The sequence below is a fragment of the Venturia canescens genome, chromosome 9, assembly GCF_019457755.1.
Source record: "Venturia canescens isolate UGA chromosome 9, ASM1945775v1, whole genome shotgun sequence".
Classification (NCBI taxonomy): domain Eukaryota; kingdom Metazoa; phylum Arthropoda; class Insecta; order Hymenoptera; family Ichneumonidae; genus Venturia; species Venturia canescens.
The window spans coordinates 18,702,943-18,725,960 of record NC_057429.1 but is presented as its reverse complement, the minus strand read 5'-3'; the positions used below and the strand labels follow the sequence as shown (position 1 = coordinate 18,725,960).

At 42.0% G+C, this 23,018-nt stretch overlaps 2 protein-coding genes and 2 long non-coding RNA genes across 15 annotated transcripts in view; 1 reads left to right on the top strand and 3 right to left on the bottom strand.

The window, feature by feature from the left end:
• Positions 1 to 23,018, top strand: part of LOC122415763 (uncharacterized) — a 117,569-nt gene that overhangs the window by 60,370 nt on the left and 34,181 nt on the right. The gene's annotated exons all lie outside the window — the stretch shown is intronic.
• Positions 1,532 to 4,146, bottom strand: LOC122415754 (uncharacterized). Its single transcript, XM_043428195.1, has 6 exons — positions 3,918 to 4,146; positions 2,770 to 2,870; positions 2,523 to 2,699; positions 2,125 to 2,302; positions 1,970 to 2,049; positions 1,532 to 1,904 (listed from the first exon to the last, which is right to left on the bottom strand). Exons 1-6 carry the CDS (start codon positions 4,064 to 4,066, stop codon positions 1,705 to 1,707), a joined length of 885 nt encoding a protein of 294 aa, XP_043284130.1. The 5' UTR covers positions 4,067 to 4,146; the 3' UTR covers positions 1,532 to 1,704.
• On the bottom strand, positions 6,685 to 8,442 carry LOC122415766 (uncharacterized). The gene is made up of 2 exons (XR_006261974.1): positions 7,923 to 8,442; positions 6,685 to 7,450 (listed from the first exon to the last, which is right to left on the bottom strand). It is a non-coding gene; the product is annotated as an uncharacterized lncRNA (long non-coding RNA).
• Positions 13,379 to 23,018, bottom strand: part of LOC122415745 (echinoderm microtubule-associated protein-like 2) — a 34,487-nt gene continuing 24,847 nt past the window's right edge. For 6 of the 11 annotated variants that reach the window (XM_043428170.1, XM_043428169.1, XM_043428171.1 and 3 more), the window contains 15 exons: positions 22,735 to 22,848; positions 22,397 to 22,528; positions 22,079 to 22,147; positions 19,844 to 20,149; positions 19,574 to 19,646; positions 18,401 to 18,607; positions 17,623 to 17,860; positions 16,994 to 17,151; positions 16,415 to 16,672; positions 16,073 to 16,210; positions 15,876 to 15,992; positions 15,739 to 15,762; positions 14,946 to 15,033; positions 14,570 to 14,796; positions 13,379 to 14,183 (listed from right to left, as the gene is read on the bottom strand). In XM_043428170.1, coding sequence (XP_043284105.1) covers positions 14,058 to 14,183; positions 14,570 to 14,796; positions 14,946 to 15,033; positions 15,739 to 15,762; positions 15,876 to 15,992; positions 16,073 to 16,210; positions 16,415 to 16,672; positions 16,994 to 17,151; positions 17,623 to 17,860; positions 18,401 to 18,607; positions 19,574 to 19,646; positions 19,844 to 20,149; positions 22,079 to 22,147; positions 22,397 to 22,528; positions 22,735 to 22,848 — 2,275 coding nt within the window. In that variant the 3' untranslated portion in view covers positions 13,379 to 14,057. The remainder of the gene's footprint in view (positions 14,184 to 14,569; positions 14,797 to 14,945; positions 15,034 to 15,738; positions 15,763 to 15,875; positions 15,993 to 16,072; positions 16,211 to 16,414; positions 16,673 to 16,993; positions 17,152 to 17,622; positions 17,861 to 18,400; positions 18,608 to 19,573; positions 19,647 to 19,843; positions 20,150 to 22,078; positions 22,148 to 22,396; positions 22,529 to 22,734; positions 22,849 to 23,018) is intronic. The other 5 variants (XM_043428168.1, XM_043428172.1, XM_043428173.1 and 2 more) reach the window with 5 other exon arrangements.

The window sequence follows — 23,018 nt, the reverse complement described above, 5'->3', positions numbered from 1 at the left end:
TTTGGTGCGAGCTGTGGCAACGCTCACCGTCCAGTTTCTCTCCAATTCGTCCCCGGACACAGTACAAAGCATAAAAACAAATAGCCCTTTTGGTATATTACACATAGACGCTAATTCATGCGAGTCGTCGTTCAGTCCCAGGAGACTTTGAGTATTCAAGCGAGCAAACTCTTCGTAGGAAGTCTGCTACGTGACGTTGCTGTCGAGAGAGTCCCCTCGCGGTGGAGCTCTCTCTCTCTCCTTCTTTAGCTGCGTCGGGGCCTCATATGGTGATGGAAAAGCCGGCGAGCCAGAGAGAGAGAGAAACTCCTTAACGCACACAGGCGCATTAATAAAAATAAAAACGTGCTCGAGGAAGGCGGCAGCGAAGGAGGGGAAACGAAGAAAAAAAGTGTACATTTGAAGATAAAAGTAAAGGAGAAGATATTTGAAAAACGATGAAAGAAGGGAGCTCGCCGGAGAAAAAATGAACGACGCCCGCGGGGACATCGCGCCGCCGCGACGTACCACTTCGTGCATATGAAATGCGGCTTGTCGTTACATGTGTTTTACGCGTCGACTTTACGCGCCTCTCCTCCACCTCCTCGCCTCCTTCATATTGCTTGTGGCTTTAAGAAACTCCCCGTCCATACCTCTTCGAGTTTCGCTTTACACATCACCGTGGCCAATGCCCAGCAGCAATGTAATAATGTAACAAACAGCACGCTCGATCGGCAGCCCTCCTGAGCGAAAGATCGTGCGTGCGAGAGACTTCGCCAACAACACGTTATTTTACTGCTTTTCTCTACTCCGCGCCAGGGCCCTTCCAGACCCCAATGACTTCTGGAATTGTCGATACACTCCCGCTCGAGACTGTCCCTTTGACGTCTGGCCCACACACGCGCACAGATTTCAGTTTTATCGCACATCCACTTGCCCAAATGCTGGAATGAACTTCAAACTCAATTTCGAGGAGCGTTCTTAAAGGAGGGAATGTGTGAGCAGCTTTTTTCAAAATCTCGAGTTGTATTTATCGATCGATAAAAAATCACGTTGAACTGGACGCCGATTTCAGTCACGTGAGATTTACAGACTCGGGAGTCCAACATTCGCCCATTATAATTCGATAACTCGTCGAAGACTCGTCGAAATTCATTTGCATTTGGCGCTCCATGAGAATTTCGAAAGAAAAAAAAATCATTTGGCAACCGCGTACGCTCGTGACGGTCCCACAGCCGGAGGCACTCGCTGACTTCTAATGGTTTCTTCACTTCTAATCACTTGGGAAAAGCCACGAGCACGTGAACATCGTCGTCGTGGATTTAAAAAACTCGACGAACGTATGGAAATATATTTGATAGGAATTTTCAGAAGTGGGATTCGTTACTCGCGTTCCTTTACTTCTAGTCTAAATCCTGCCAATAATTTATCAGTGAACTTTCAAAGTTCACGTAAATTCATAAGAGTCCAATAAATTTATCGAAATTCCACACAGCCTGGAGAGCTCGAAAAAAGTCACGTGAAATTTTGTATTCACATTGAATTCTCTGAACTGCTATTAAATTCGTTTTTTCTTTTTTTAATTATTTATTCACATTCTTTCCAGACGATTAAGCAGGGCATTTTCTCATTTTTGTTCCAACTATTCGGGCCCCAAAAATGAAAAATCTCGCGTGCGGAATTCGATGAACTCGAACGTATTTAAATGGGAAAAAAACTGTTGAATTACATCGACCGCGTGGGTGTGAATGCGCAACTGGGTTCGCTGTTGTCATCGCCCAACGTCGTCGTCGAAAAACCATCGTTATCGACGCAATATTTCATCCCGTTGCTGTACTGACTCGGCTCGTAATTTCCATTCTCTGCACAAGCCTGAGTGAACTCGATATTTTCTTCTTGAAAAAGAACGCTGTCACGTGCACAATCTGCAATAAAAAATGTTCATTTTCTCCCTCGAAGGATCTTCGGGTCCGACGAAAAGCGTTCTTACTGCAAGTCACTACGGCTTTCTCCGCGATTTTCGGTGCATAAGTTCCTATTTGTTTGCCACTTTTTTCGGTGCAATGGATCCTGTCGGAGGATAAAAAATTTCATGAAATTCTGCCACCCTATCAAAATGAATTGTCATTTATTTAAAAATCTTACCACTCCTTGTCGTATCTGAATGCTTTGTAACTTCCGTCGTAATCGCACAACGGCATGTCGATGTGAGCGCTCTTCGTACCGTGGAGCTGAAATTTTCGAAGCACGAGTTCTCTTGCGAGGGCTGCACTTTCGCACTGTCTCAGGTAGTACCGCCTCAGAGCACTCGGCTTCTCCAAATCTGCAATTTCAACCGGTACCGTGACAACTCGCTCGAGAAAAATTCTCACCCGTCGCCTCTCCGAGCGACCAATTCCTACCAAAAAAATGTTCCTCGGTCAATCCAACTCCGTGGATTGAGGAACGAACTTTTTTCGAGTGAGTTGTCGTCGTAAGCATCTCGAGGGACTGAGAATTACAAAAAACGTTGCACCGAAAATATAATCGTGCGGAAAACTCACAGCAAGGGAGATAACGCATCATGGATTCCGGGTAAACTCGTTCAGTCGGTTTACCAGTCACCGGTTCGACGCACCAACACAAGCCGTTGTCGCATTGTAGCTTATCGTAGTTTCCATTTTCCGAGCAATGGATCGACACCCCGGTTCTTTTGAGTGCTTCTCTCTGCCTGCTGCAACCTGAACTCGAATGGTTTATGGACTCGTGGTTTTTCGAATGGACGTTAAAGCATTTCTGGGCACAACTCACTGCAAGTCATTTTGTCGTCTTTGGGATCAGACTCGGACAGTAACCAGGACCAACCGAAAATTCTACGTGATTCAGCCTGCTGGTCGCTGCAGCAAAAACATCTGTTGGACACAAAATTGCTGATGATAATTCCGAAATTCCGCTTGAATTTATTTCAAGCCAAAAAACAGCGTCGCGCAGGCTTACAAATCCGCAGAATGCGTGACCTCAAAATCAGTCAAATTTACGTCTCCGCGAGCAACTAATAAGTCGTGAAATTCGGGAGAAAATTTCTCAGCCATTTTCCTTTTTATATGCACCAGCGACTCTCATTAAGGCAGTTCGTACACGAAACGATTTTCTTAAGAAAGTCTTGAAATTTACACAGAGTTTAAATAGCCAGTGACACGCGAATCAAGTTTTAAAGGATTCGTCTTATTGGTTATTGAGACAAAAGGTGCTTAAATATGAAGAAATATACACGCAGAGTTAGAGGAACTGTGCGTAAAAAATCGCTTATCTTTCCACACAACGAATGAACGCTTCTTACGAAGCTTATGAAAAAGTACACAATAACAATGAAGAATATAATGAAGGTCTGGGAAAAAATTCGAGACGATTGTCTCACTAGTAATCAAGATATGATTACGTTAGAGATTAAACGAAATTGATAATGAGTATAAACTCACATTTTGCTTATTTCAGCATTTTGTTTCTTCTTGGCTCGGCCCATTCCTGCCTTCTGTCAAAAAGACATGACATCAAAAAGATTTTGACATAAAAAAACCATAGTATTTTCGCCAGGGACGAATGAAATTTCGGGTTCGGTCAGTGATGGATCCTCGATTAATTAATGGCTTGTAATTTCATTCGCCACGAGATAAATTTATTTACAATTTCGAATTGATAACTCTGACATTAATTTAAAGTGATTATATTTTAAATTAGACAGTCACGTGCACTGTTATCGAGAGTGACGAATCTCCGAAAAGCTTTCAGCCAATGGGCTGTGACGAAAAGTTGCTTTTCCTACTTCAAACCTAACTAATTCGTCGATACCTCGCCGGAGATTGACCTCAAACGAGAAAACTGAAGTTTTTTCATCCGAATTTCACGACCCATTAGCTTTTTAGTTCTCTCGAAAACGCCCCAAGTTCGTTCTCACTTACCTGCCAATCGAGGTTTCTCCTTTGCACACATAAGGCGGATAAGAACCGTCGCGCATTTTCTTGCAAGAAGGTTGTTCAATGTCCTCCCAACCCGAAGTTATTATTGGAAAAAAGATTTGCATTGAAATAATTGGCAATAACAAAAACATCTTTCAACTGATCCGATCGACTCGTTCGAGCAGAGTGACCAACCGGTGCATTCGAACTGACGGATCGAGAGATTCGCAACTATTTTTCTCTTCTGTTTTTAATCTAATCTGTCATAAGGTTGCCTCGAGGATGGGACAGGCCTGTGAGAAGAGGGAATGCATGGGTGGGGTCAGAATGCATTTGTTATCTTAGCATCAGCGAATAAATGAAAGAGGAAAAGATAGCGGATTAATCGATCGATCACTCGATGTTTATCGAGCCTCTTTCTGCTTAGTTTGCTCACGAAACACCCTTTTTTTCCTCATTGAATTAGAAAGCTCCGAGTTGTTTTTCCACGAGTTTCGCATCCCTCCAGAGGCGCTAAAATCTCCAAAGAGCACGCTCGAATTCCACTGCAGACCAATTCAATCCGCATGAATCTCACGTGATTTCATACACCGCCGTGAAAATTACCGCAGAAATCATTCGTCATTTGAAATAATAAAAGTAACTGCAACACTTGTTCGCACAAGGGATTCGGGATGAGGCACGACCTGCTGTGTATCAAATTACATTCGAAGCATACTTGTTTTTGTGTATAGCCGTCTGCGTATGTGATGGCTTATCAACTTATCATGTCGGCTATAATACCTTGACGAGAGGTGGAGCTCGAGTTAAATTGACAGCAATGGTGTCTCGTGCAATAGCGTTTATATAGTTTCAAATATTATTGCTCTTAGTTGCATGAGGCTTTTCAGACGAAATCGAGACGCGACGGAAGACATTTTTTCCACCAAATTTCATCAATTTTTTTTTTCATTTTTATTTTATAATCATCGTGTTTACAATGGTGCGGAATGAATAGAGAAAAAATCGATCGATTTGGATTTGAAAAAAACGTGTTTTCAGTGATTTTTGTATCGAAATTTGTCTCGTATCACAAGAGCATTCGAAATCCTTTTGATATCCATTTGGTTGGAAATTTCGTGTGTGAAAACGTTCGGTGGGAAACAGCTCGGGAGGTTTCAGTTCGATAATAATTATCGACTGTGTCCTTGAGGCTGATTCCCACAGCCAGGGACTTTGGAATTCGGAAAGACGAAGAATCGGGAAATGCAGCAGCGAAACTTTCCACTTTATTTTGTAGCTTACGCGTAAATTGGGACAATTTTTGAGGAAACTTTGAAGTTTGCTTTTCCGTTGAGCTTCGAAGTGGCGATTTTGGTAATTCTTGAATCTCGGAATCGCTCGGAGCTTCAGTTGTAATCTGTATTACGGTGAGTGCAATGTTGACTTTTTAAAAAAGAACTTGGGCTAACGAGAGGATAAAAGTAGCATGAAAACCGTGCGAATTTGGCCTGGAAAGCTCCGTGCACATGCGCCAACAGATTAAACGAAGGGATAGCGAGTGAGGGACGAGCGTAGCGTAATCAAAAAACCGGTTCGCTCGCAAGGAAAAAAACGTGAAAAACTGTACCCGCGAAAGACGACGCTCGAGATGTGCGCTTTCGCGCGGGAGAATCCTCCCCCCGCGTTCCCTCCCCTTTTTCCACTACCTTGCGCGAAGATTGATGATCAACTGGCTCCGCGTATACACCGCGCTATTTTATTGCTAATAACCGATCTTTTCAGATCTCCTGGGTTGAGAATAAAAATGTATTTTCATAGAGTTTGCACTGTGAAAAATCGTGTGCTGCTGAGCTTAAGATGCTTGCTGACGTGTCTGGAGAATGAGCTTGTGTTCGGTCGATTGAGGCCGATGTTGCGTAATCGGAAAAACCAAACAATCAAATTGGAAATAACTTTTTTGCATTTGCATACAAAATTGTCGTCTCGACTGTTTCGTTATTCATGCTTTTGAAGAGAACGGACAAATAGAAAAGAAACAAATGTAATCGACGGTGACAAACGGTCGAAGCCTCAGACGCGACACGGGCCGAGACAAAAGTCACGTGATCACGTTTCACTTCGTCATTGACAGACGCACACTCCGAAACACGGATGTCCTGGTCGGCCAAGAGATAAGCTCTTATCGGACTTCATTAAGAGTGAATGATGACGAAGAGAAAAATGACAGTTAAGGGGGAGGGGGGGGGGGGGGGGGACGCTTTGGGCTACAGTGCTCTTGTGAATGCCAAGCAAAAAAGCAAATGAATTGAAGATTCGTTTGATCACGATGCTACGAAATAAATGATGGTCTTTCTGAAATAAAATTCTCATTTGATTTTTATTCTTGGATTACATTCGCCATGAGATTCGCTCCTCACGAAAATTCGGAGGGTGAATAAAATTTTCGAGTTTTTCAAAGAAAACGGAAATTCAACGTTACGCATATTTGAATTATAATTATTCTTGTTGTCGTTTTTGCCTCGTTATCCTTGATTTTCATCATTATTATCGGTACAGTTGAACGATCGTTGTAGATGAAGGGAGGAGTTTTACTCGACGATGACGTTTTTTCCCCAGTTATCTGTTGTCTCGTTCCGGGGGTAGGCAGAACCCGTTCGACGACTTTTACTTCTCGTTCGCACTGTTCCTTTTATCGCGACTGTCCCCGGCGTCTCCGATCGCAACCCTCCCTTTTCTCATCTCGTCTTTCGGCGAGCGTTCGCCAAAGACTTTTCTCATTTTTTCCTTCTTTCTTTCTCTGTTACGTACATCGTGTGTAGGGACGTACAAACGCTCGGGTGGACGACGAACGACTCGCAATCACGAGAACTCCGGCGTCTTCTTTTCCATCTTTCCAAACGCGATCGTGTCCCAATCCCATTCGCCTTTTTCGAGGGCTCATAAAACTCGCACATTCGAGAAATTATTGAAACGAAATTCCTCGGATTCGTATTTCAGCAATTTTTCGAAGATTTCTACAACGGTTTTCAACCGAATTGGCTTTCCGGCTCGCCATTTTTCGTCGATCAAAAGCGACCTCGGTTAATCGATCCCCAACCTCTCAAGCCTTCCCAGCTCCAATCCATCGTGGGAAATTCCAAACAGTTACGGTCTCATAGATTTTTGGATATCGATTCCTATTTTTCGATCCTCGGGGGCCTGCAGAGTTTCTCAAGCGGTTCGTTTCGAGATGGCGAACCTGAAGGGTCCCTATCGCTCGCTCGTCTCGAGGGTCCTTCTCTCTCGTTCGACCATTAAAGCGTAACGCATGTGTAACGGCCACCCGCATGTCGCCATATCGCATCCAGCACACAGAGCCAATTCTCATTATATGATTTATAAAATTGACCATTCCCCGTCGGTCATCATTGGTACTGATGTTACTCCATTACACAGTTCTCGACGAGTCGAGTTCGTCTCGTTTGTCTCTTACCGAATTCCCCTCGCTCCCCTGCCCTCGGTAAAAACGTGCGCGCATATGTTGTTAGGACACTCACGATGTCGAAATACGGGTCCTTTAATCATACAGATTGCTCCCCTTAAGTAAAATTGACGTGACGTTACAGCAGGAAAAAACACGCGGACAGACACCCCTATGACGTTTGGTTTCTGTCGGGATCCGCATGGAAAGCAATACAGGGACGATTCAAATCACGATAAAAACTTGCGAGAATTTATTTCACTTTTCTTGAAAATTTCGGTCAATTTTGGGACTCTGCCTGATCTGGCATGAAATCTTATTTCAATTTGGTTTTTTTACAAAATTCCCAAGTGTTTTAACGATCTTCTGACGACTATATTGGTCGATGAAATTTCAGGGTTCGAAAAATGAAGAAAATTACGAAAAATGTTCGGGTGAAGATCGCCAGGAAACGAATTTTGTTTAGAACTTTCAACGTCTTTGTATCTCGAGGAATTGAATAGAAAAATAAATTGTTGACAGTAAAATGGGAGTTTTAAAGATTTGAATTTCAAGTTTAAAAGTACCTTAATTTTTGAAGAACCTTTCGATTAAATTTACAGAGAGGTTCCGAGACTCATGAAGACTTTGGTGCAGAAAAATTGTTCAGTTCGTGTGGATAGAAAAATGATTTTTTCCTGCTCTTTCAAAACCGTCTCTGGTTTGCTGCCTTTGAAAAAACATTCGTTTCTAAAAAAAATTGTAACTTTATTCATAGTCGAATGCTAATGATCGAGTACGAGAGGAGGATTTTTGTTTATTATCGACAACACGGAAGTAACTTCCGGCGAGCGTAGCGTGCGAGGCTTCCTTCCGGTTGGAGCAATTATCGCGTGACTCTTCCATAGAATATTTCGATGTCATTGTCATTTATAAAGTTGAATTTTTGGGATCGCCGTCCGGTCGTGGCAGCATCTGATTCTGTCATTATTTATAAGCGACTTACTATTAATAGGCTTCGATTAATTGTGCGAGAATTGAGTGACATTATTATTGGAAATAAGCCAAGCCGAGCATGAAATTACTTTAATCTGCATTCACGTGAGTTTAAACTCACGTATTTTTATCTCTTCGAGACTTATAAGAAATAAATCAAAAGTTTACACAAGCCTCGTTCAACATATGCAAATCCTCAGCAAATCCGAAGACTTCAATTTCCATATGTATTTCATTAATTCGAAAATATGATAAATTCAAGTGAATATTTATTATATTTCATTGATTCTCGGAGAACGTTAGAAAATTTATGTGCCTGCTGCAGAAGCTCTAGAGATTTGAATAAAAAGTTGTTCGTGTGAGAATGCAACTCGTTGAGTATTCCACTCGCCTTTCCCGGCGAGGGTGAGATGGATGCACGTGTCCTATGACATCTTAACGTCGCGACACGTCCCTAATGGCGTATCCTTTAAGGTTTTAAGATTGTTTGTCAACCGGCGTCGAGGAGAATGACTTTCGTGATTTTTCGTTCTCCCTAAGTCGCATTTGCGAGGCGCAGAATTGCAGGATTTCAACGAAAAATGGAGAAGAGCGAATCGATCGTTTGTGGCTCCGTTGCCCATGATTCGGGCTGGGCATGAACTTGGAAAGTGGAAATTCGAAGAGGTCGAAAAAGTCGAGGGTGATTCGGCGTTGTTTTTCGAGTCAATTGAGCGACGAATCCGCGTGGGAAAATGTGCCTTGAAGCGACAATGTTTCGCAACGCGAAACAAAAAGTGGATCGATCTTTAAAGATTTCGGGGCGATCTTATTTTTCTGCTGATTCTGGCCATCGTCCGAGACTGCTGGACACCTGCAAGGATATCCTGGGGCGTCTCAAGGAAAGAATAAAAAGAAGAGGAAGAAGAGGCTGCAAAAAATACGAAGGAGAAGGTTGAAGGTACGAGGGACGGAAAAAAGGTGAAAGAGGAAGAAAAAAATTGGGCTCATCTCCCGGAGACCGGTCTGTCTGGTCCCTTGATTTGAAGGCAAGTGCCCGAGAGAACATCCCGTTTTCTCCCTCCCCTTTTCATCCTTTTTATACTTTACTCGCTCCTCGTGCTCTTTTTCTCATCCGCCGCGCCTCGTTCCTTTTCTCCTCGATATCTCTGATCCTTGCATCGTCGGGAGGACTAGATGGGTGCGCGCGTCCTTCAATTTCATCCTCGTTAATCTCGGCCCAAAACAAAAGTAAAATTCACTTCGACGCACGCCAGAGCCACTGTTCATTTTTCAGTTTTCCAACCCAGTGATTCCTCGATTCACCTTCTTTTCTAATCGTTCCAAGCCTCCACCGAGCATCCTTAGCTCTAGAATTAACCTTGGAACCAAAGTAGCGTTTTCAGCGGCCCGCGACTCAACGGATATGTTCGCTCTGTTCATGCGTACGAATAAGCTCAACTTTTTCCATTCATTTTGTGCCGCGCGCGTAGACATTCATCATCCTTGATGGAATCAGTCTTTTGGATAAAACCAACGAGTTTTTATTTTCAGCCCATTTTCGAAAGTGGCACAACAAATCCGTCGATTTTTCGACCGCCTCGATTGCCATTCTCGCCTCGAAACAGATTTTTCCCAAAAATTTTAAACTCACTAATGCAAAGTCGACTTTTCCTACGAATTTTTTCTCAAGATAATCCACCCCCAAAGGCGATCCTCCCAGTTGAATTACTGCTGCTTTGCCCAACGATCAGCAGTACAAAAAAATGGAGAAATCAATGACGCGACGTCTCTCGGGTCCGAAACGACGACAAAATTCGAAAACCTTATCAGTCAATCTGAATTTGAGCCTGAGAAAAGTCCCCGAAAGCATAACTGCCTCGTTCCGTGTTTTCGTTCAGATTATTGGCCGAGCCTCGATTAGCATAAATCAGAGAAGAAAAAGAAGCGTTCGATGTCGAGGGTTCCGATTTCGGGAGCGTTATTTTGAAAGCAGTGCGTGTGTTTAGCTCCTATTTTTCTCCCTGGCTCTCCGAGGACGTAATGCCGCCAATTTTTCTCCGTTTTTTCTCCCTCGACGTCCGCGAATCCAAGGGTCCTAATAAGTTCTCTCGGGCCGAGGATATCGGTATACACACGCGTGTAATAAGCCAAATTACACGTTGCTTCTTATAACATGGATTATACACTTGGCCACGGCGTTCTCGAGATTTCTCCGCGGCACGGTTGCAATTAGTGTAACATTATCCAGTAGCGAGCACACTTGACGTTTCCCCTCTTCAAATTCAACGACTAAATTGAGCCGAGATCGATTTGTTTGTGGTAAAACAAAACGCGCAAAAAACTGTCGGACGATTCGGAGGTTTTCGCCTTCGCCGGCGCGGATGTTGCCGTCGTTCCTTTCGAATCGAGCCAAAAGACATTTGCCACATTCCTAAACTCGGCGCATAAACGGTCGTCGACATAATGGCGTTCGAGTGGTAGCATCGCGATCCGGCGTCGCACCGACGACGCGGCAAAACAGCCTTAAGAGCAACAACGCGAGCGATTAGAACGAGCGAAGCGTCGGAAAAAACTGTTGATGCTCGCCGGGGGAGGAAAGAGCGCGGATTAAAGTGAGAGGCGAGAAGCAGAAAGCGAAAAGAAAAGGAAAAGGTAAGGGGCATCGAGCGATAATCGAGCGCGCACCGAGAGCAGGGAAAGTGCTGTCCTACTTCCGCGCGCCTCGACCAATACCAACACTCACAAACTCACTCGAAATATACATTAAAACAGAAATGTACGGACACGCAGAGCCAACTGTGTCTAAGTATTTATGGACTCGTAAATACTTGCACACACTTTTGTAACGCTCGACGAAGAATGCACACGTAGGTTACACTACCTACTTTAGAGCCGAGCTCTGGATGCTTTTATGTAATCGAGCGTGTAACGTCGAAACGTGTGTGTCGCAAGATTGCATGAATGAATCGTGTCGCGTGGCCGCGAGAGAGCGCATCGCAAATAATCATCGTCCTCCTCTGGGTCGCGATCGAAACACTCGGATCGATTCAGGCCGATCGACGCCTCGTCGAATCCCCCTCAACTGTCCCTTTTCTCTATTGACGATATCCAAAATGCAGAAATTTCACGAACGAAAATATTCGATTTTCTGTCAAGAATGGAAGAAAGTTTACGGAAACTTCTCTATCTCAATCTAATTCAGAAATTCTGCAGATTTTCAGACGGGAATCGACGCCGATTTTCAGATTTTTTATCATAGAAAGTTCCTTGCTCGTAGCAACATTAATTTGTTTTCAGCTCAAAGCATGAATATTTATACCACGTGATATTCGACATTTAACTTGAACGAGCTGAGTAGAAAAACGAAGGAGCGATGCTTCCGAGCACAATAACGGTTAACGAAGCATCGAGAACGCACACACGAGACGTATAATTTTTCACTCAAAGCCCTCGCTATATCCTTATTTTTCTCTCGCGATCGATATCTCAAAAGAAACTACACGGACAACCTCGCGCACTGATCGATCGTTTCGAAAAGAAATAATCTTTCGTTCGGCTACGTTTATTTCTTTACTTCGATTCACTAACGACCTCTAACGATAATGAAACTCGATTATTCGTTATTATCGTTTATCAATAATCCCTCTGTGCCACGGCGATGCGTTATTCGCTACACGAAATGGAAAAACTCAAACTTCCGAACAAACGGCATTCCGATCTCTCGTTATGGGATTTTACCGTTTTAATTCACAATTTGAATCGAGTTGAATGAATTGAAAAAAGAGGCTCAAGTTAGTTATTTTTTGGTGAACTCGCAGATCAAATTTATTGAGTAGTCAGCTGAAATTTGAGAACAAAAATATTGGTTCTCAGTTTCCTATTGTTTTTTAAGGCTCTGAGACGTCTGAGACGACCAATGATTATCGAATTTAATGGCTCAAGGCGACCGCTGTGCCGACAGATCACAACAGAAAATTTCTTCGTCTGAATCAAAAAGCCTTGGAGAACCGAGACGACGAAGCATTTTATTCTTCGTCATTAACGCTCGTTTTGTGTCACGAGCGCTTTTCCCTTCGTCGTTTCTGCTCTGATTGCACAAAACATTGTTCCCTCGCAGAGGCGAAATCACCGGAAGTTGTGCGCGGACTGGCGAATAAATTCGCGGGCATCAGCTCTCTCGACTTTTCGTAATACGACGACGAGACGACCTGACAAAGTAGCATTTTGGGCGAAAGTGACACTCGCGATCGATCCTTGGCACAGGTCGTGTCGGCCTTTAGGTTGGAATTGCAAAGAAAATATTTGTTACAACTTTTCGAGTTTCTCTAACCCTCGAAATGGACCACTCGATGACCCGCGATGAAATGACAGTTTTGAGTCGATGGTTCGTAAGATTTAACTCGAATAAAGTTCAATTACTCGCTTCCCAAAATAATTATCAAGTCAAAAATACTTTTTCGAAATATCAGTCAAAATTTGGTTCACGAAGTTGACCCAAACGTATCTCTCAATTGGGACCCGGAGAAACGTCGGTTTTTCCGTAAAGAAGCACTCCAATATCGTGACGAACTCAGAGACGGACATGTGGAGTTTGTGAAAGTACGACGTGAGAGACTGAAACGATTAATCGTCGCCGATACCATTGAACTAAGTCAAACTTTACGTCGTCACGGTTACGACTACATTCCTACACATTTGTAAGGTAAAAAAGCTGATAAAAATAAAAAACTCAACATTGCGTCGTATTTCTACGAGAATAATGCTGAAAATGATTCAGTTCTGCTGTTTTTAGTCATTTGCTTCAACAAACGCAATTATTTATCGAATTATTTGTCTATTTACGAATAAAATGATTGCAGAATTCCAAATTATCGATCGAGATCCAACGATTTGTCTTCATTGATTAAACATTTTCTCGATCACTGGAATGGTTAAAATAAAACCTTGAAACCGAACAACGATTGAAAAAAAGGCCAAAAACTTGGGTTGAAAGTCGTCCTCACGATTGATCGATTTCTCATTTCGAAAATCAAAGTTTACATGAAAAATTCTAAAATCAGACGAGTTTTGTTTTCACTTCTATTTATTTTTCAAAGTTACAATATGCAGACGAAATTGTCGACATGGCATAAATAAAATATATGTATATTATGTATAGGAGTTATCTTACACGGCGACGTGAGTGAAATAAACGAAAAAAAATGCTCATGACTTTGGCCAATTGGCAAAAAAAGGACTCGAAAAGAAAAAGAATAGTTGTGAATGCATAACATCTAGTGACGTTGAAAGATCTCGCATAATTCACGTTTTGGTTATTTACAGTGACAAATCAATGTAGGGAATAATATATTTATAACCGTTATCGAAGAAAAACAAGTTTTTATCTTTTGGAAAAAGTTAAAGAAGAAGAAAAATATGGATAAGCGATACGCCATCGTAAATATCTCTGAAATTTGTTCGTTTCCTCGTGCAAACATTCATCTCGTAATAATTGTGTGTAAAAAAAATTCCACGAGAAATAAGTACTTCGAGAGTAACTTCTTCTTCTTGTTTTCTCTCTTTAGAAAATTAACTTTTCACTGCAAACCTTTTTCTCTGGACGGTATCGTGGTATGACAGTTCGTATCATTTAATTCAAGTCTCGATTCGTAATCTCTTCTCCATCAAACTTTCCCTTCTCTCTTCTCTTTCTCTCTTTTTAGAATTTAAGCGTCGTCGCTTTTCCTCAATAAATATATCGTTTTTTAATTGACGATCCACTGCAGAACGCTCGTGTCCGCTCCTCCGGTTGATACCAAACGTGTGTCATCCTGAAGAAACGTTACGTTCGTCACGTGACTCGAGTGCCCTCCGTACGAGTGGCATAATGACTGAAAAGTGGAAAAAAATTTTAGGAACTCTCAAACTTATGAATGACGCGTTGACACAAATGTGTTAATCGATCAAATAAAATTAGTTCCCAGATTGACAGAAATTCAAATTTAGATCTCGAACGTAATTTGCGTATTAAAATTCGATAACAATTCCAAAAATTATCGACAAAAAATTAGAGCTTTTAGATTTCCCTGCATCGAGAGCATTTTGCACATCATTTTTGTAATAAATTTTTCAAACTTTAGAAAATTAGAGTGGCCATAAAAAAATGTTCATCTCTGGTCACGTTTTAAAAGTTTAATGAAAAAGTGTTTCTCGGTCAGAGTTTTTGGAATCATGTCAAAAATAGAGTGGATATGAAAATGGAAGAAAATGGAAGTACCTTGGGCTGCGATGCCGGGTGTGAGAATAGTTTGACCTTGCCAAAATCGTCACCGGTCGCAAGCAATTTGCCATCACCGCTACGGGCACAATTGTTGATGTCAGTGCCATCCGCCCCTTCCGGCCAAATTCCAATCGTCTCGAAAGAAATGACACAAGTGTGAGTCGCCCAATCGACGTCTCGTAAATTCGAGGCTTGTGGAATTTGCCGACAAATTCCGGGGTTCCCTGCAGGCGTAAGTTCGATTGATTCGTCATCAAATTTTGTAACTTTCATCGAGGTTCAAAATCTTTTCAACGAAAAGCTGGAGGAAGCAAAAATATCTTCGAATGGATTTTCCTCCCTAATTAACAAAAATAATGGTCTTTGTGCTTACAATACAAAAGCTCGTAGTCGCCACTGTTGCTTCGTAAATATTGGCCGTCGACTGACCAATCCAAATGAGTTATGAAACTCGAATGCCCCTGTAACAAATCGTAAAATTATCGTCACATATCTTGTTACGAGATTCGAATAACTCGCATGACAGATGAGAAAAAAAATGTGAAAAAAAACTACGTCAAGCTTGGCACTAGTGCGCGTCCACTTTAATTACGAGTTTGTGATTTACCATTCACACTTATTTAATAGCGTTACTGACACTGATCGTTGTGGCTAATTATTTTGCGACTACATCAGCGCGTGTGTCAAAAAATGCAACGTGTCATTTGCCAAGTGTAGTTTGACTTTTTATGCTGAATATTTTTGCTACACTGCAGTCGAACCGATCGAAGTTATCCCAGGTTCAATCTTTCAATAAAAAATTTCAAATTTATAAAGTTTTCTAGATTAATAATGAAATGAGTTTTTGTGATTGAACGACGATTGAAGCGTTCCGAAGGCATCGAATATCCAAATTACTGCCACTTTTCTCTACTTATTTTCACTACTTCAGAAAAATAACTAAAGAAAAATGTATCGCAGTGATTTCGAAAAAATTAGACACTCTTTTCACCGCTGATTTATTAATTGCAGCTCAATATTGAAGCAACGAACATGGAGTAAGAAAATCAGGCTTCCCCCGACGTCGATATTTTTGTGCTCACATCAATCGAATCAGCATGAATCGATAATGCACGAGTGTCTACGTTAAGCATTTATAATTATTCTATTTCTTAATCAATTCTTACTCTCGGCCTTCGTATCCTCTTTGGCTATTTCGTTTGAGATAAAGAAACCATTGAATGGAAGAACGAAAATATTCGAAGATTAGAATAATTGAGAGGCAAAAAATGTTCATTAATGAACTTGAGCTCGTTCAACGTACCAAGCAGCGTCCAACTCTGCTGTATTTTGTCGCGTCCTCGTTCACTTGATATATATAAATATGATTGTCCCGCGATCCCAGAGCGAGGAGCGTGCCATTTGGCGAGAAACTCACAACCTTGAAATAAAAATTCAATAATTTATCGTCGAACATGGAAAAGCTTTCGTTGAATCAGAGCTCCAAGATTTTTTCTGTACCTGCAGAGGTTCGGAACCGTCCGAATGGTGGGTGTAAAGCTCTCGAGTCCCGCTATCAATTGCCAACCATTTGCCTGATACGCAGCCGACGACCATTATCGAACCATCAGGAGAGAAGCATACACTCTGTGCTTGTTCCTGCGAATCGCAAAGCACGAGATTATTTATATTTTTCAGTAAATACTGAAGAAGCTTCAGCTCACTGTATGAAAATAAAAAAGATCGTGAAAATGTTCATCGATTGGAAAAATATTCAAAAAAGTTAAACCGAAATATCGAGAATAAGAATTCCAAGTTTTTAATGAAAAAATTGAATTTGTTTCACTAGAAGATAGAATTTACCGCAATGTCTTTGCTCCACACGACGGTGTGACTGAGACTGTCCCACATTTGGAGCAATCTGTCGTGTCCAGCAGTTGCAAACTGTGGTAAAGTTGGATGGGAAGCGAGACCCCAAACTTCTTCGGTGTGTCCCAGCATCGCTGGACTGAAACCCATTTCAACGTCACCAACGAGAATGCAGTTTCTCGTGGTTCCAACAAGCAGTTGGAAGCCACGTCCTTCGGACAAGGTCCTTATACCACCAAAATGATCCTCGATCTGTTGGCAAAATAAAAATAAAAATTATTATCAAGAATTAACGATTTTTTCGGAATGTCGGACAGGTGTTTGCCTTTGAGAACATTTTTTCTACAGAGCAGCTTGAAAAATCACGTTTTCCTGGCCCATCGAAAATCGAATTAGAAAATGAATGGAAAATCCTGCAAAGTGCAAAGTTGAGCTAAAAATAATATTTGAAGAAACCACAGTGCCCAGGCCCGCGTAAACAAATCAAAGATTGTGGACCCACAACTGATCATGGACCCTAAAAATTTCTAGTGGGTATCCAAAATGGTGGGAAGAGGGTTTATCAATGTTTACCTGAGCTTCGACTCCGGTGAGGTTGAGAGAACCGTCGTAGTACAAAATCCTTCCATCTTTTCCACCCCCAGTAACGATATTTCCCGTTTTCAAAACGCAGATCGAAAATATAGAGCCTTCGTGAAGATTCTTCACGAGTTTTGCCATCGTATTTGTGCCTGTGAAGAAAAAAAATAAAATTTTACATTCAATTCGATAATCAGACCAGGAAAAGTGGAAAAATTTCACTTGTCACGAAACTTGCATCGTTTGAATGCGCAAATATTTATAATCTTTCACTCGTGTTGGTCCATTCGCTTAAATTAAATAAATTTTGAATAAAAAAACAATTTCAGCCATTTCTAAACGTTCGTACGTTGCAAACTTCATTACATTTTTTTGACGTTAACAAAAGTGAGCTGTCTCACATTTTTCATAGCATATTCCATCGTCCCTTTCTCATTGGACTAAATTGACGTGAATTTAGATGAATCCATTATGTTACAAATCTTCATAAACGAGCTGATTAAACGAAAGCATCGGTCGGAGCAAGAACGTCAGGAATTCGAGTTTCGTCTAGAAACCGTCAATTATTTTATTGCAGTCATTCATTCCAATGATACGAGGAGGAAAAAAGTGTAGAAACTGACCTCTGGACCACACGATTATGTTTCCATTACTGTCGCCCGTCAGCACGTCACCATTTTGATTGAAAGCGACGCAAGTTACGTATCGCGGTTTCTCACGACCCTCGAAAACTCCCATACGCTTGTAAAGCATTCCACCATTGTCCAGCGACCAAAATGATACGTGGCCCTTTCCACAGGAGACTATCTGGTTCCGTTCCAGCGGATGCCACTCAGCGCAAACCACCGTGTCTACGGAGCACTGCAATTGTTCGTTGATTGTTATTCATTAGCTCTCAAAATACGTGAAATTAGCATTTAAAAACAATCCTCGAGTCGGTTCCACATTTCAATGACTTTCTACCAACTCTTCGGGGCGGTTGTTCTTGGGACTTTTAAAGTGGAAGTGGAAACAGAATTTCGTACCTCGCGGCACATTTTTATTTGCTTTTTTGTCTGAAGCAATTACAGAAAAGCTTTCAGTGGTTTAAAAACGTTTGAAATCGAGCAAAATGTGAGGCTGTGAAAATTATTTGATCTTCATCTCTCTCGAATTGATGAAAAGTTTTTTCAGTTCTTCCGGTGTGAAATTTTCAGTGACTTGGGAAAACAGCGAATCGAGCAACGCGTCTTGGAACGAATTGTAAAAAAATCTGTCGTTTTTCATTTATTTAAGATTGAAAGTGAAATATTTTTGTGAAATTTCTTATAAATATGATCGAAAAATGTTGACAAAGGTCGTACGGTGACGCGAGACTCTTTCAAGTCGATCATCGTTAGTTGAGTAATGAATATTCGTTACCTTGGTCTCCGTAACTTTGACGCCACGATCGCCCTTCTGCCACTCCCAGACCGATATGTTGTGATCCGAGGTCTCGTCTATGGCGCATAGAAAATTGCCACCGTCCGCCTTTGAGAAAGATAAACAACATATCGAACCGTCGAACTCGCCGCTTCCAATTACGCTCAAAGTCGTCAGACTCACGGCGTTCCATATTCTTATGTGAGGCTGTCGAAACGACGCATTTCATTAGACGTTTATTCATCCGAGAACGAAAAAAATAGTGCGAAACTGTTTAGCTTCCGAGCCAAGGCATCGGTCGTGCTATTCGTGGCGACGCAAATCTTTCTTTCCAATTTCCGTTAAACCTTCGAATCCTACGAGCTTTTTTTACGGAAATTTATTTCAGGGGGGGTTCGGGAACGATGCCAATCTTCTCGTTAGCATACAATGTTCCTTCTTGAGGCTTAATTATGCATCATTCTCTTCCTTTTTCAATAGCGAAGAGAGCGGTGCAGAGCGAAACCGCTTCTGAGGAAGATTCGCCGATAAAAACTCTATTAAGGGGGGTCCTGCTTTAGAAAGTTAAAAAACTATTGTTTTCGGGAATTTTTTCAAGACAGACGGAAATAACTCACCATAGAAAACTTTTCGGTACAGTTTCGAGGATATTTCAAAAGTAAAAAAACATTTTTTCAGTGTGAGAAATACTAATTATTGTACATGGTTCGTGCGCAAAGTCTGATCGTCGAAGTTTCTCAGCTGCGTACAATGTGGAGATCGTAATTATTGTCTGCAACGAAAATTCCAAATTCTTTTTCCATTTTCATGTATTTTCCTTCCATATAAAGCCATGAAAATCCAAAAAAATTGTGAGATTCCGTATTTTTAGCGAGTTTGAAATAAAAAACGCTTCTAAAGAAGAAGAATATTAAATTAATATTGAATAATAAAAAATAAATGAATATTAAATTAAAAAAATGTTTTCGTACTTTTCTAAAAACATTCCCAAAAGCAATCGATTTTTTCGACTTTCTTGAGCAGCAGGATCCCCTTTAAACGATGAAAAGGTTCGAAAGAATTGGAAAATTTGAAAAATCGACTAACGAAAAAGTCTTCTCAGGCTTCCTTTGGGCCCAAAAGTAATTTTGATTTACCGATCAAATTTTGACACAAAAATTCATAAAGCCTTACCATCGCTTCTCTTCTGTCGGTCCCTGCAACTTGGCCTGTGGCTACGATCATCTTGTTTGGATGAATCGCTATGCTGGAGAACGAATGAAAAGTTTACAATCGAAATTGCCTGAATTGCCATCCGAAGTCGAAAGCAACACTTCCAAAATAAAATCGCGTTTTCGAGGCTTCGGAATCGAAGCCGCCAACAGTTTTTTCCAAGAAATTTCCCCTCACATTTCATGACAACAAAAATTCTGATAAAACTAACAAGATTTGCTTGTACTTTACCATTTGACGTCATCGGTGTGCCCCAAATAGTGTCTTTGGCAGTGTTCCTCCATGTTGTAAAGTACGACAACAGCAGCAACGAAGTAAACCATTTCGCCGGTTGGCAAAAAGTGGAGATTGCTTCGGCAGTCTCTTCCCCGATAACCGTAGACCCAATCAAGTTTGAGTTTGCTTTGGGGCGGGGTGCTGACTTTATGAAGGTCGTAGGTGTCGACGGAGGGTGTTGGTACGTAAAGTACGACGGGTCGACCCCGAAGGTACATGCGTACGGTGCCTTCCGCTTCGTTGTACTTCATGTCTCTCGTACTGGGTTTAAAAAGGGAGCAAAAAGCTTATTAAAACGAAGTTGATTTTCGACGGGGTGGTTTTCGCGATTCGAACGTTCGCGGGGCGTTTATCCGCTTCGGATTTTCAAATTCGAACAAAATTCCGCCTTTTCCTAGCTTCGAGCGAAAGGTTTCGGAGGAATCGTTATTCGGCGCGGAAAATCGAAGTTAATTGTCACAGGAAACCGTTTTTAGAGCTTCGAGTCGTTTTAAAATGAAAACGGGCGTTGAAATCGGAGTCCCGCAGCAATCCCGTTCCCCCACGGTTCTCGTTTCATCAAAAACTTTTATTTCAACTCGAAGATACTGAGGTTGAGCCGACCTTCGGATAGAAGCCGCGCTCCCGTTCGCTCTTTCCGTCATCGCTCGTTTTAAGCAAAATTCGCGACGGCACGAGAGTTGTGTAACAAAAGACTCGAGCCGCGGTTACTCCGGAGTCGATACGCTCCGTCGATTTTTTCCTCTCCGAGTGCGGAGCTTCGTCATTCCGATAAATTTTCCTTCGTCGCCGCTACAAGGTGCACTCTCGTTTCTCGCGTGGTTCATTCCTGGCCGAATATCGAGCAAAAGAATTTCGCGAGTGGAGCCCGGAAGCCGTTCGTACCTCGGTCGCTCGTGTATTGCGTCGAAGGTGAAAATTCACGTTTCGCTTTCTTCCGCCGCGTTAACCGTGTATCTGCCGAGGCTTGACGCTGACTGCGAGCAAGTTTTTTCCGTGATCGCGAGCCGTTCCACGAGGTCACGGCTCTACGTGCGCGAATTATTATCACGCCACGGGGAAATTATTTTAATAACATTTTCTTTCGCCATTGAATCGTTTTATCGCGAGGAAGACATGAAATTTTAATATGGTAGAATCAATTCCGCGTGAGTCCATTCCGTTCGTTGGGATGCTCGGGAATGCAGAAGGAAAAACGCACTTTTATGATAATCACTTCCCCCGAGCAATGTCGTTTCTGTTACAACAATCGATTTCCTACTAGACAACTCCATTTTCCGGAGGCTCGTTGTCTCCTGATGAGTCATCGTTGCACGAGCCCGAAAGACACGCAAAATGAAAAAACAAGTGAGTCTATTCCATTTATTGGAATGTACCGTTTAAATTCACAAGGAAAATAGCAAAGGAAACCGTTTCGCGTGAAATGTCGATCGTGCGACAACGATCGATTCGCTATTAAATATTTTCATTTCCGGAGCGCTAAACGTTGTTGCAGTTCATTATTTTTTCTCTTTTATATTTCATTGTTAAGCAGCTATCGATGCACGATTGTTTATGAATCGGAATTGCAGGCAAAGTGTTTATCAGAGGATCCACGCTTATCGCGATTCGAAAAATCTGTGCCAACCGGTTAGTTCGCCCGGAAAATATGCCCGCGAGATCTTCGGATAAAGCGATTCACTGATGAACTCATTTGAAATTAGTTTTTTTCCAAAGCCTGTGTTATCGGTGTTTGTACATCAAAAACTTTGGTTGAACCGCTCCGAACAGCCGGGTTTAGTTTATTCAATGCACGTGTTAAAACGTTGTGCAAATATGCAGATGATGCTGGTATGAACCGCTTAATAATGGTATGACGGAGGTTTTTATTACTGTGAAACATGAAGACTGGCGTTGAGTCTCGACAACGAAATCGAAAGCATTCAATGGCACGAATGAAGCAAAAATCTGAAGAAATATTTGAATTTGAAAAAAAGTGTTGCGAATTTGATTTTTTCGGCTCGAGGCGTTTCAACTTTTATTCAAAATCGAAGGCTCCTCGAGACCTCGAAATCGTGAAAATACTCGGCGCAATTTTCCGGAAAATCGAGGATCGAATCTCAGCGAGACTCGACAGCTCGGTAGTAATAATTTTGAGGAAAGCTCACACACTCACACACTCTCAAAAATAAAGTGTAAAAAAATGTTTACCCGTGCTTGACGTTGTTCTGGACCGGGGGCTTGAAGAGGTTGAACAGTGACTTGGTCGACGTGGACAATCTACAAATTAATGATAAATGCAAACAAAAGGAGCATGCGGTGCAAAATGATGAAGGATGTTGAACGATAAAACAGATAAAAACGGATGAGTTATGAAACGTGGGAAAGAAATTGTTCGATTTTGAAGGTTGGTGGAGACGATGCACGACGAGCATTAGACGCGTGCGCGCACGCGTTCGAATATCGAAACGAATGGAAGGAAAAAGTGAGAATGCGTGGAAAATAGCGAAAAAGATAAATTGAATTTACCTGCTGGACGCTCCGAGCTGCGAATTAGCGCCGGGCGATTGTGGCGAGTTCGTAAAGTCTCCGGTCGACGACCATCTCTTCGCGCGTCTCAAGTTGCTCTGCGGTGGACCGTTCGTTCTGGCAGTCGGTGACCTGTTCTCGTCGTGTCGATCGGTGCACACACCAGTAAACGACAATTAGCAAAATCGCTCGCAGCCTCACGGCAAAAACAAGCCATGCAAATCCCTCCTTTATTCATCTTTTAACTTCCGATCTGGCTTTCGACGCAACGCGAAATAAGAACGAAAGAGAGAGCGCCTCTTACGACATCGTGCGAATGTAAGGAAATTAAAATTCACCTGGCAACCGGCAGAGGAGTGGCTCGCGGGCTCGGCGATGGTACTGGTGACACACTGCTGCTACTTGGACTGTCCGAATGTAACGAACCCGTCGATTGATAGTGGACTGATCTTCTGGACAAGTTCGCAATCGTTTAGTTTCTTGATAACGCTCGTGACGCGTCAATATCCAATCGTAATTCTTATCAAATTCCCCATTTTTTTATAGCAGCTTACGATAGCAATTGATTTACGAAGGAACGAATAAGCGAAAAAAGGTATTGGAAAAAATTCATTTTTCTCGC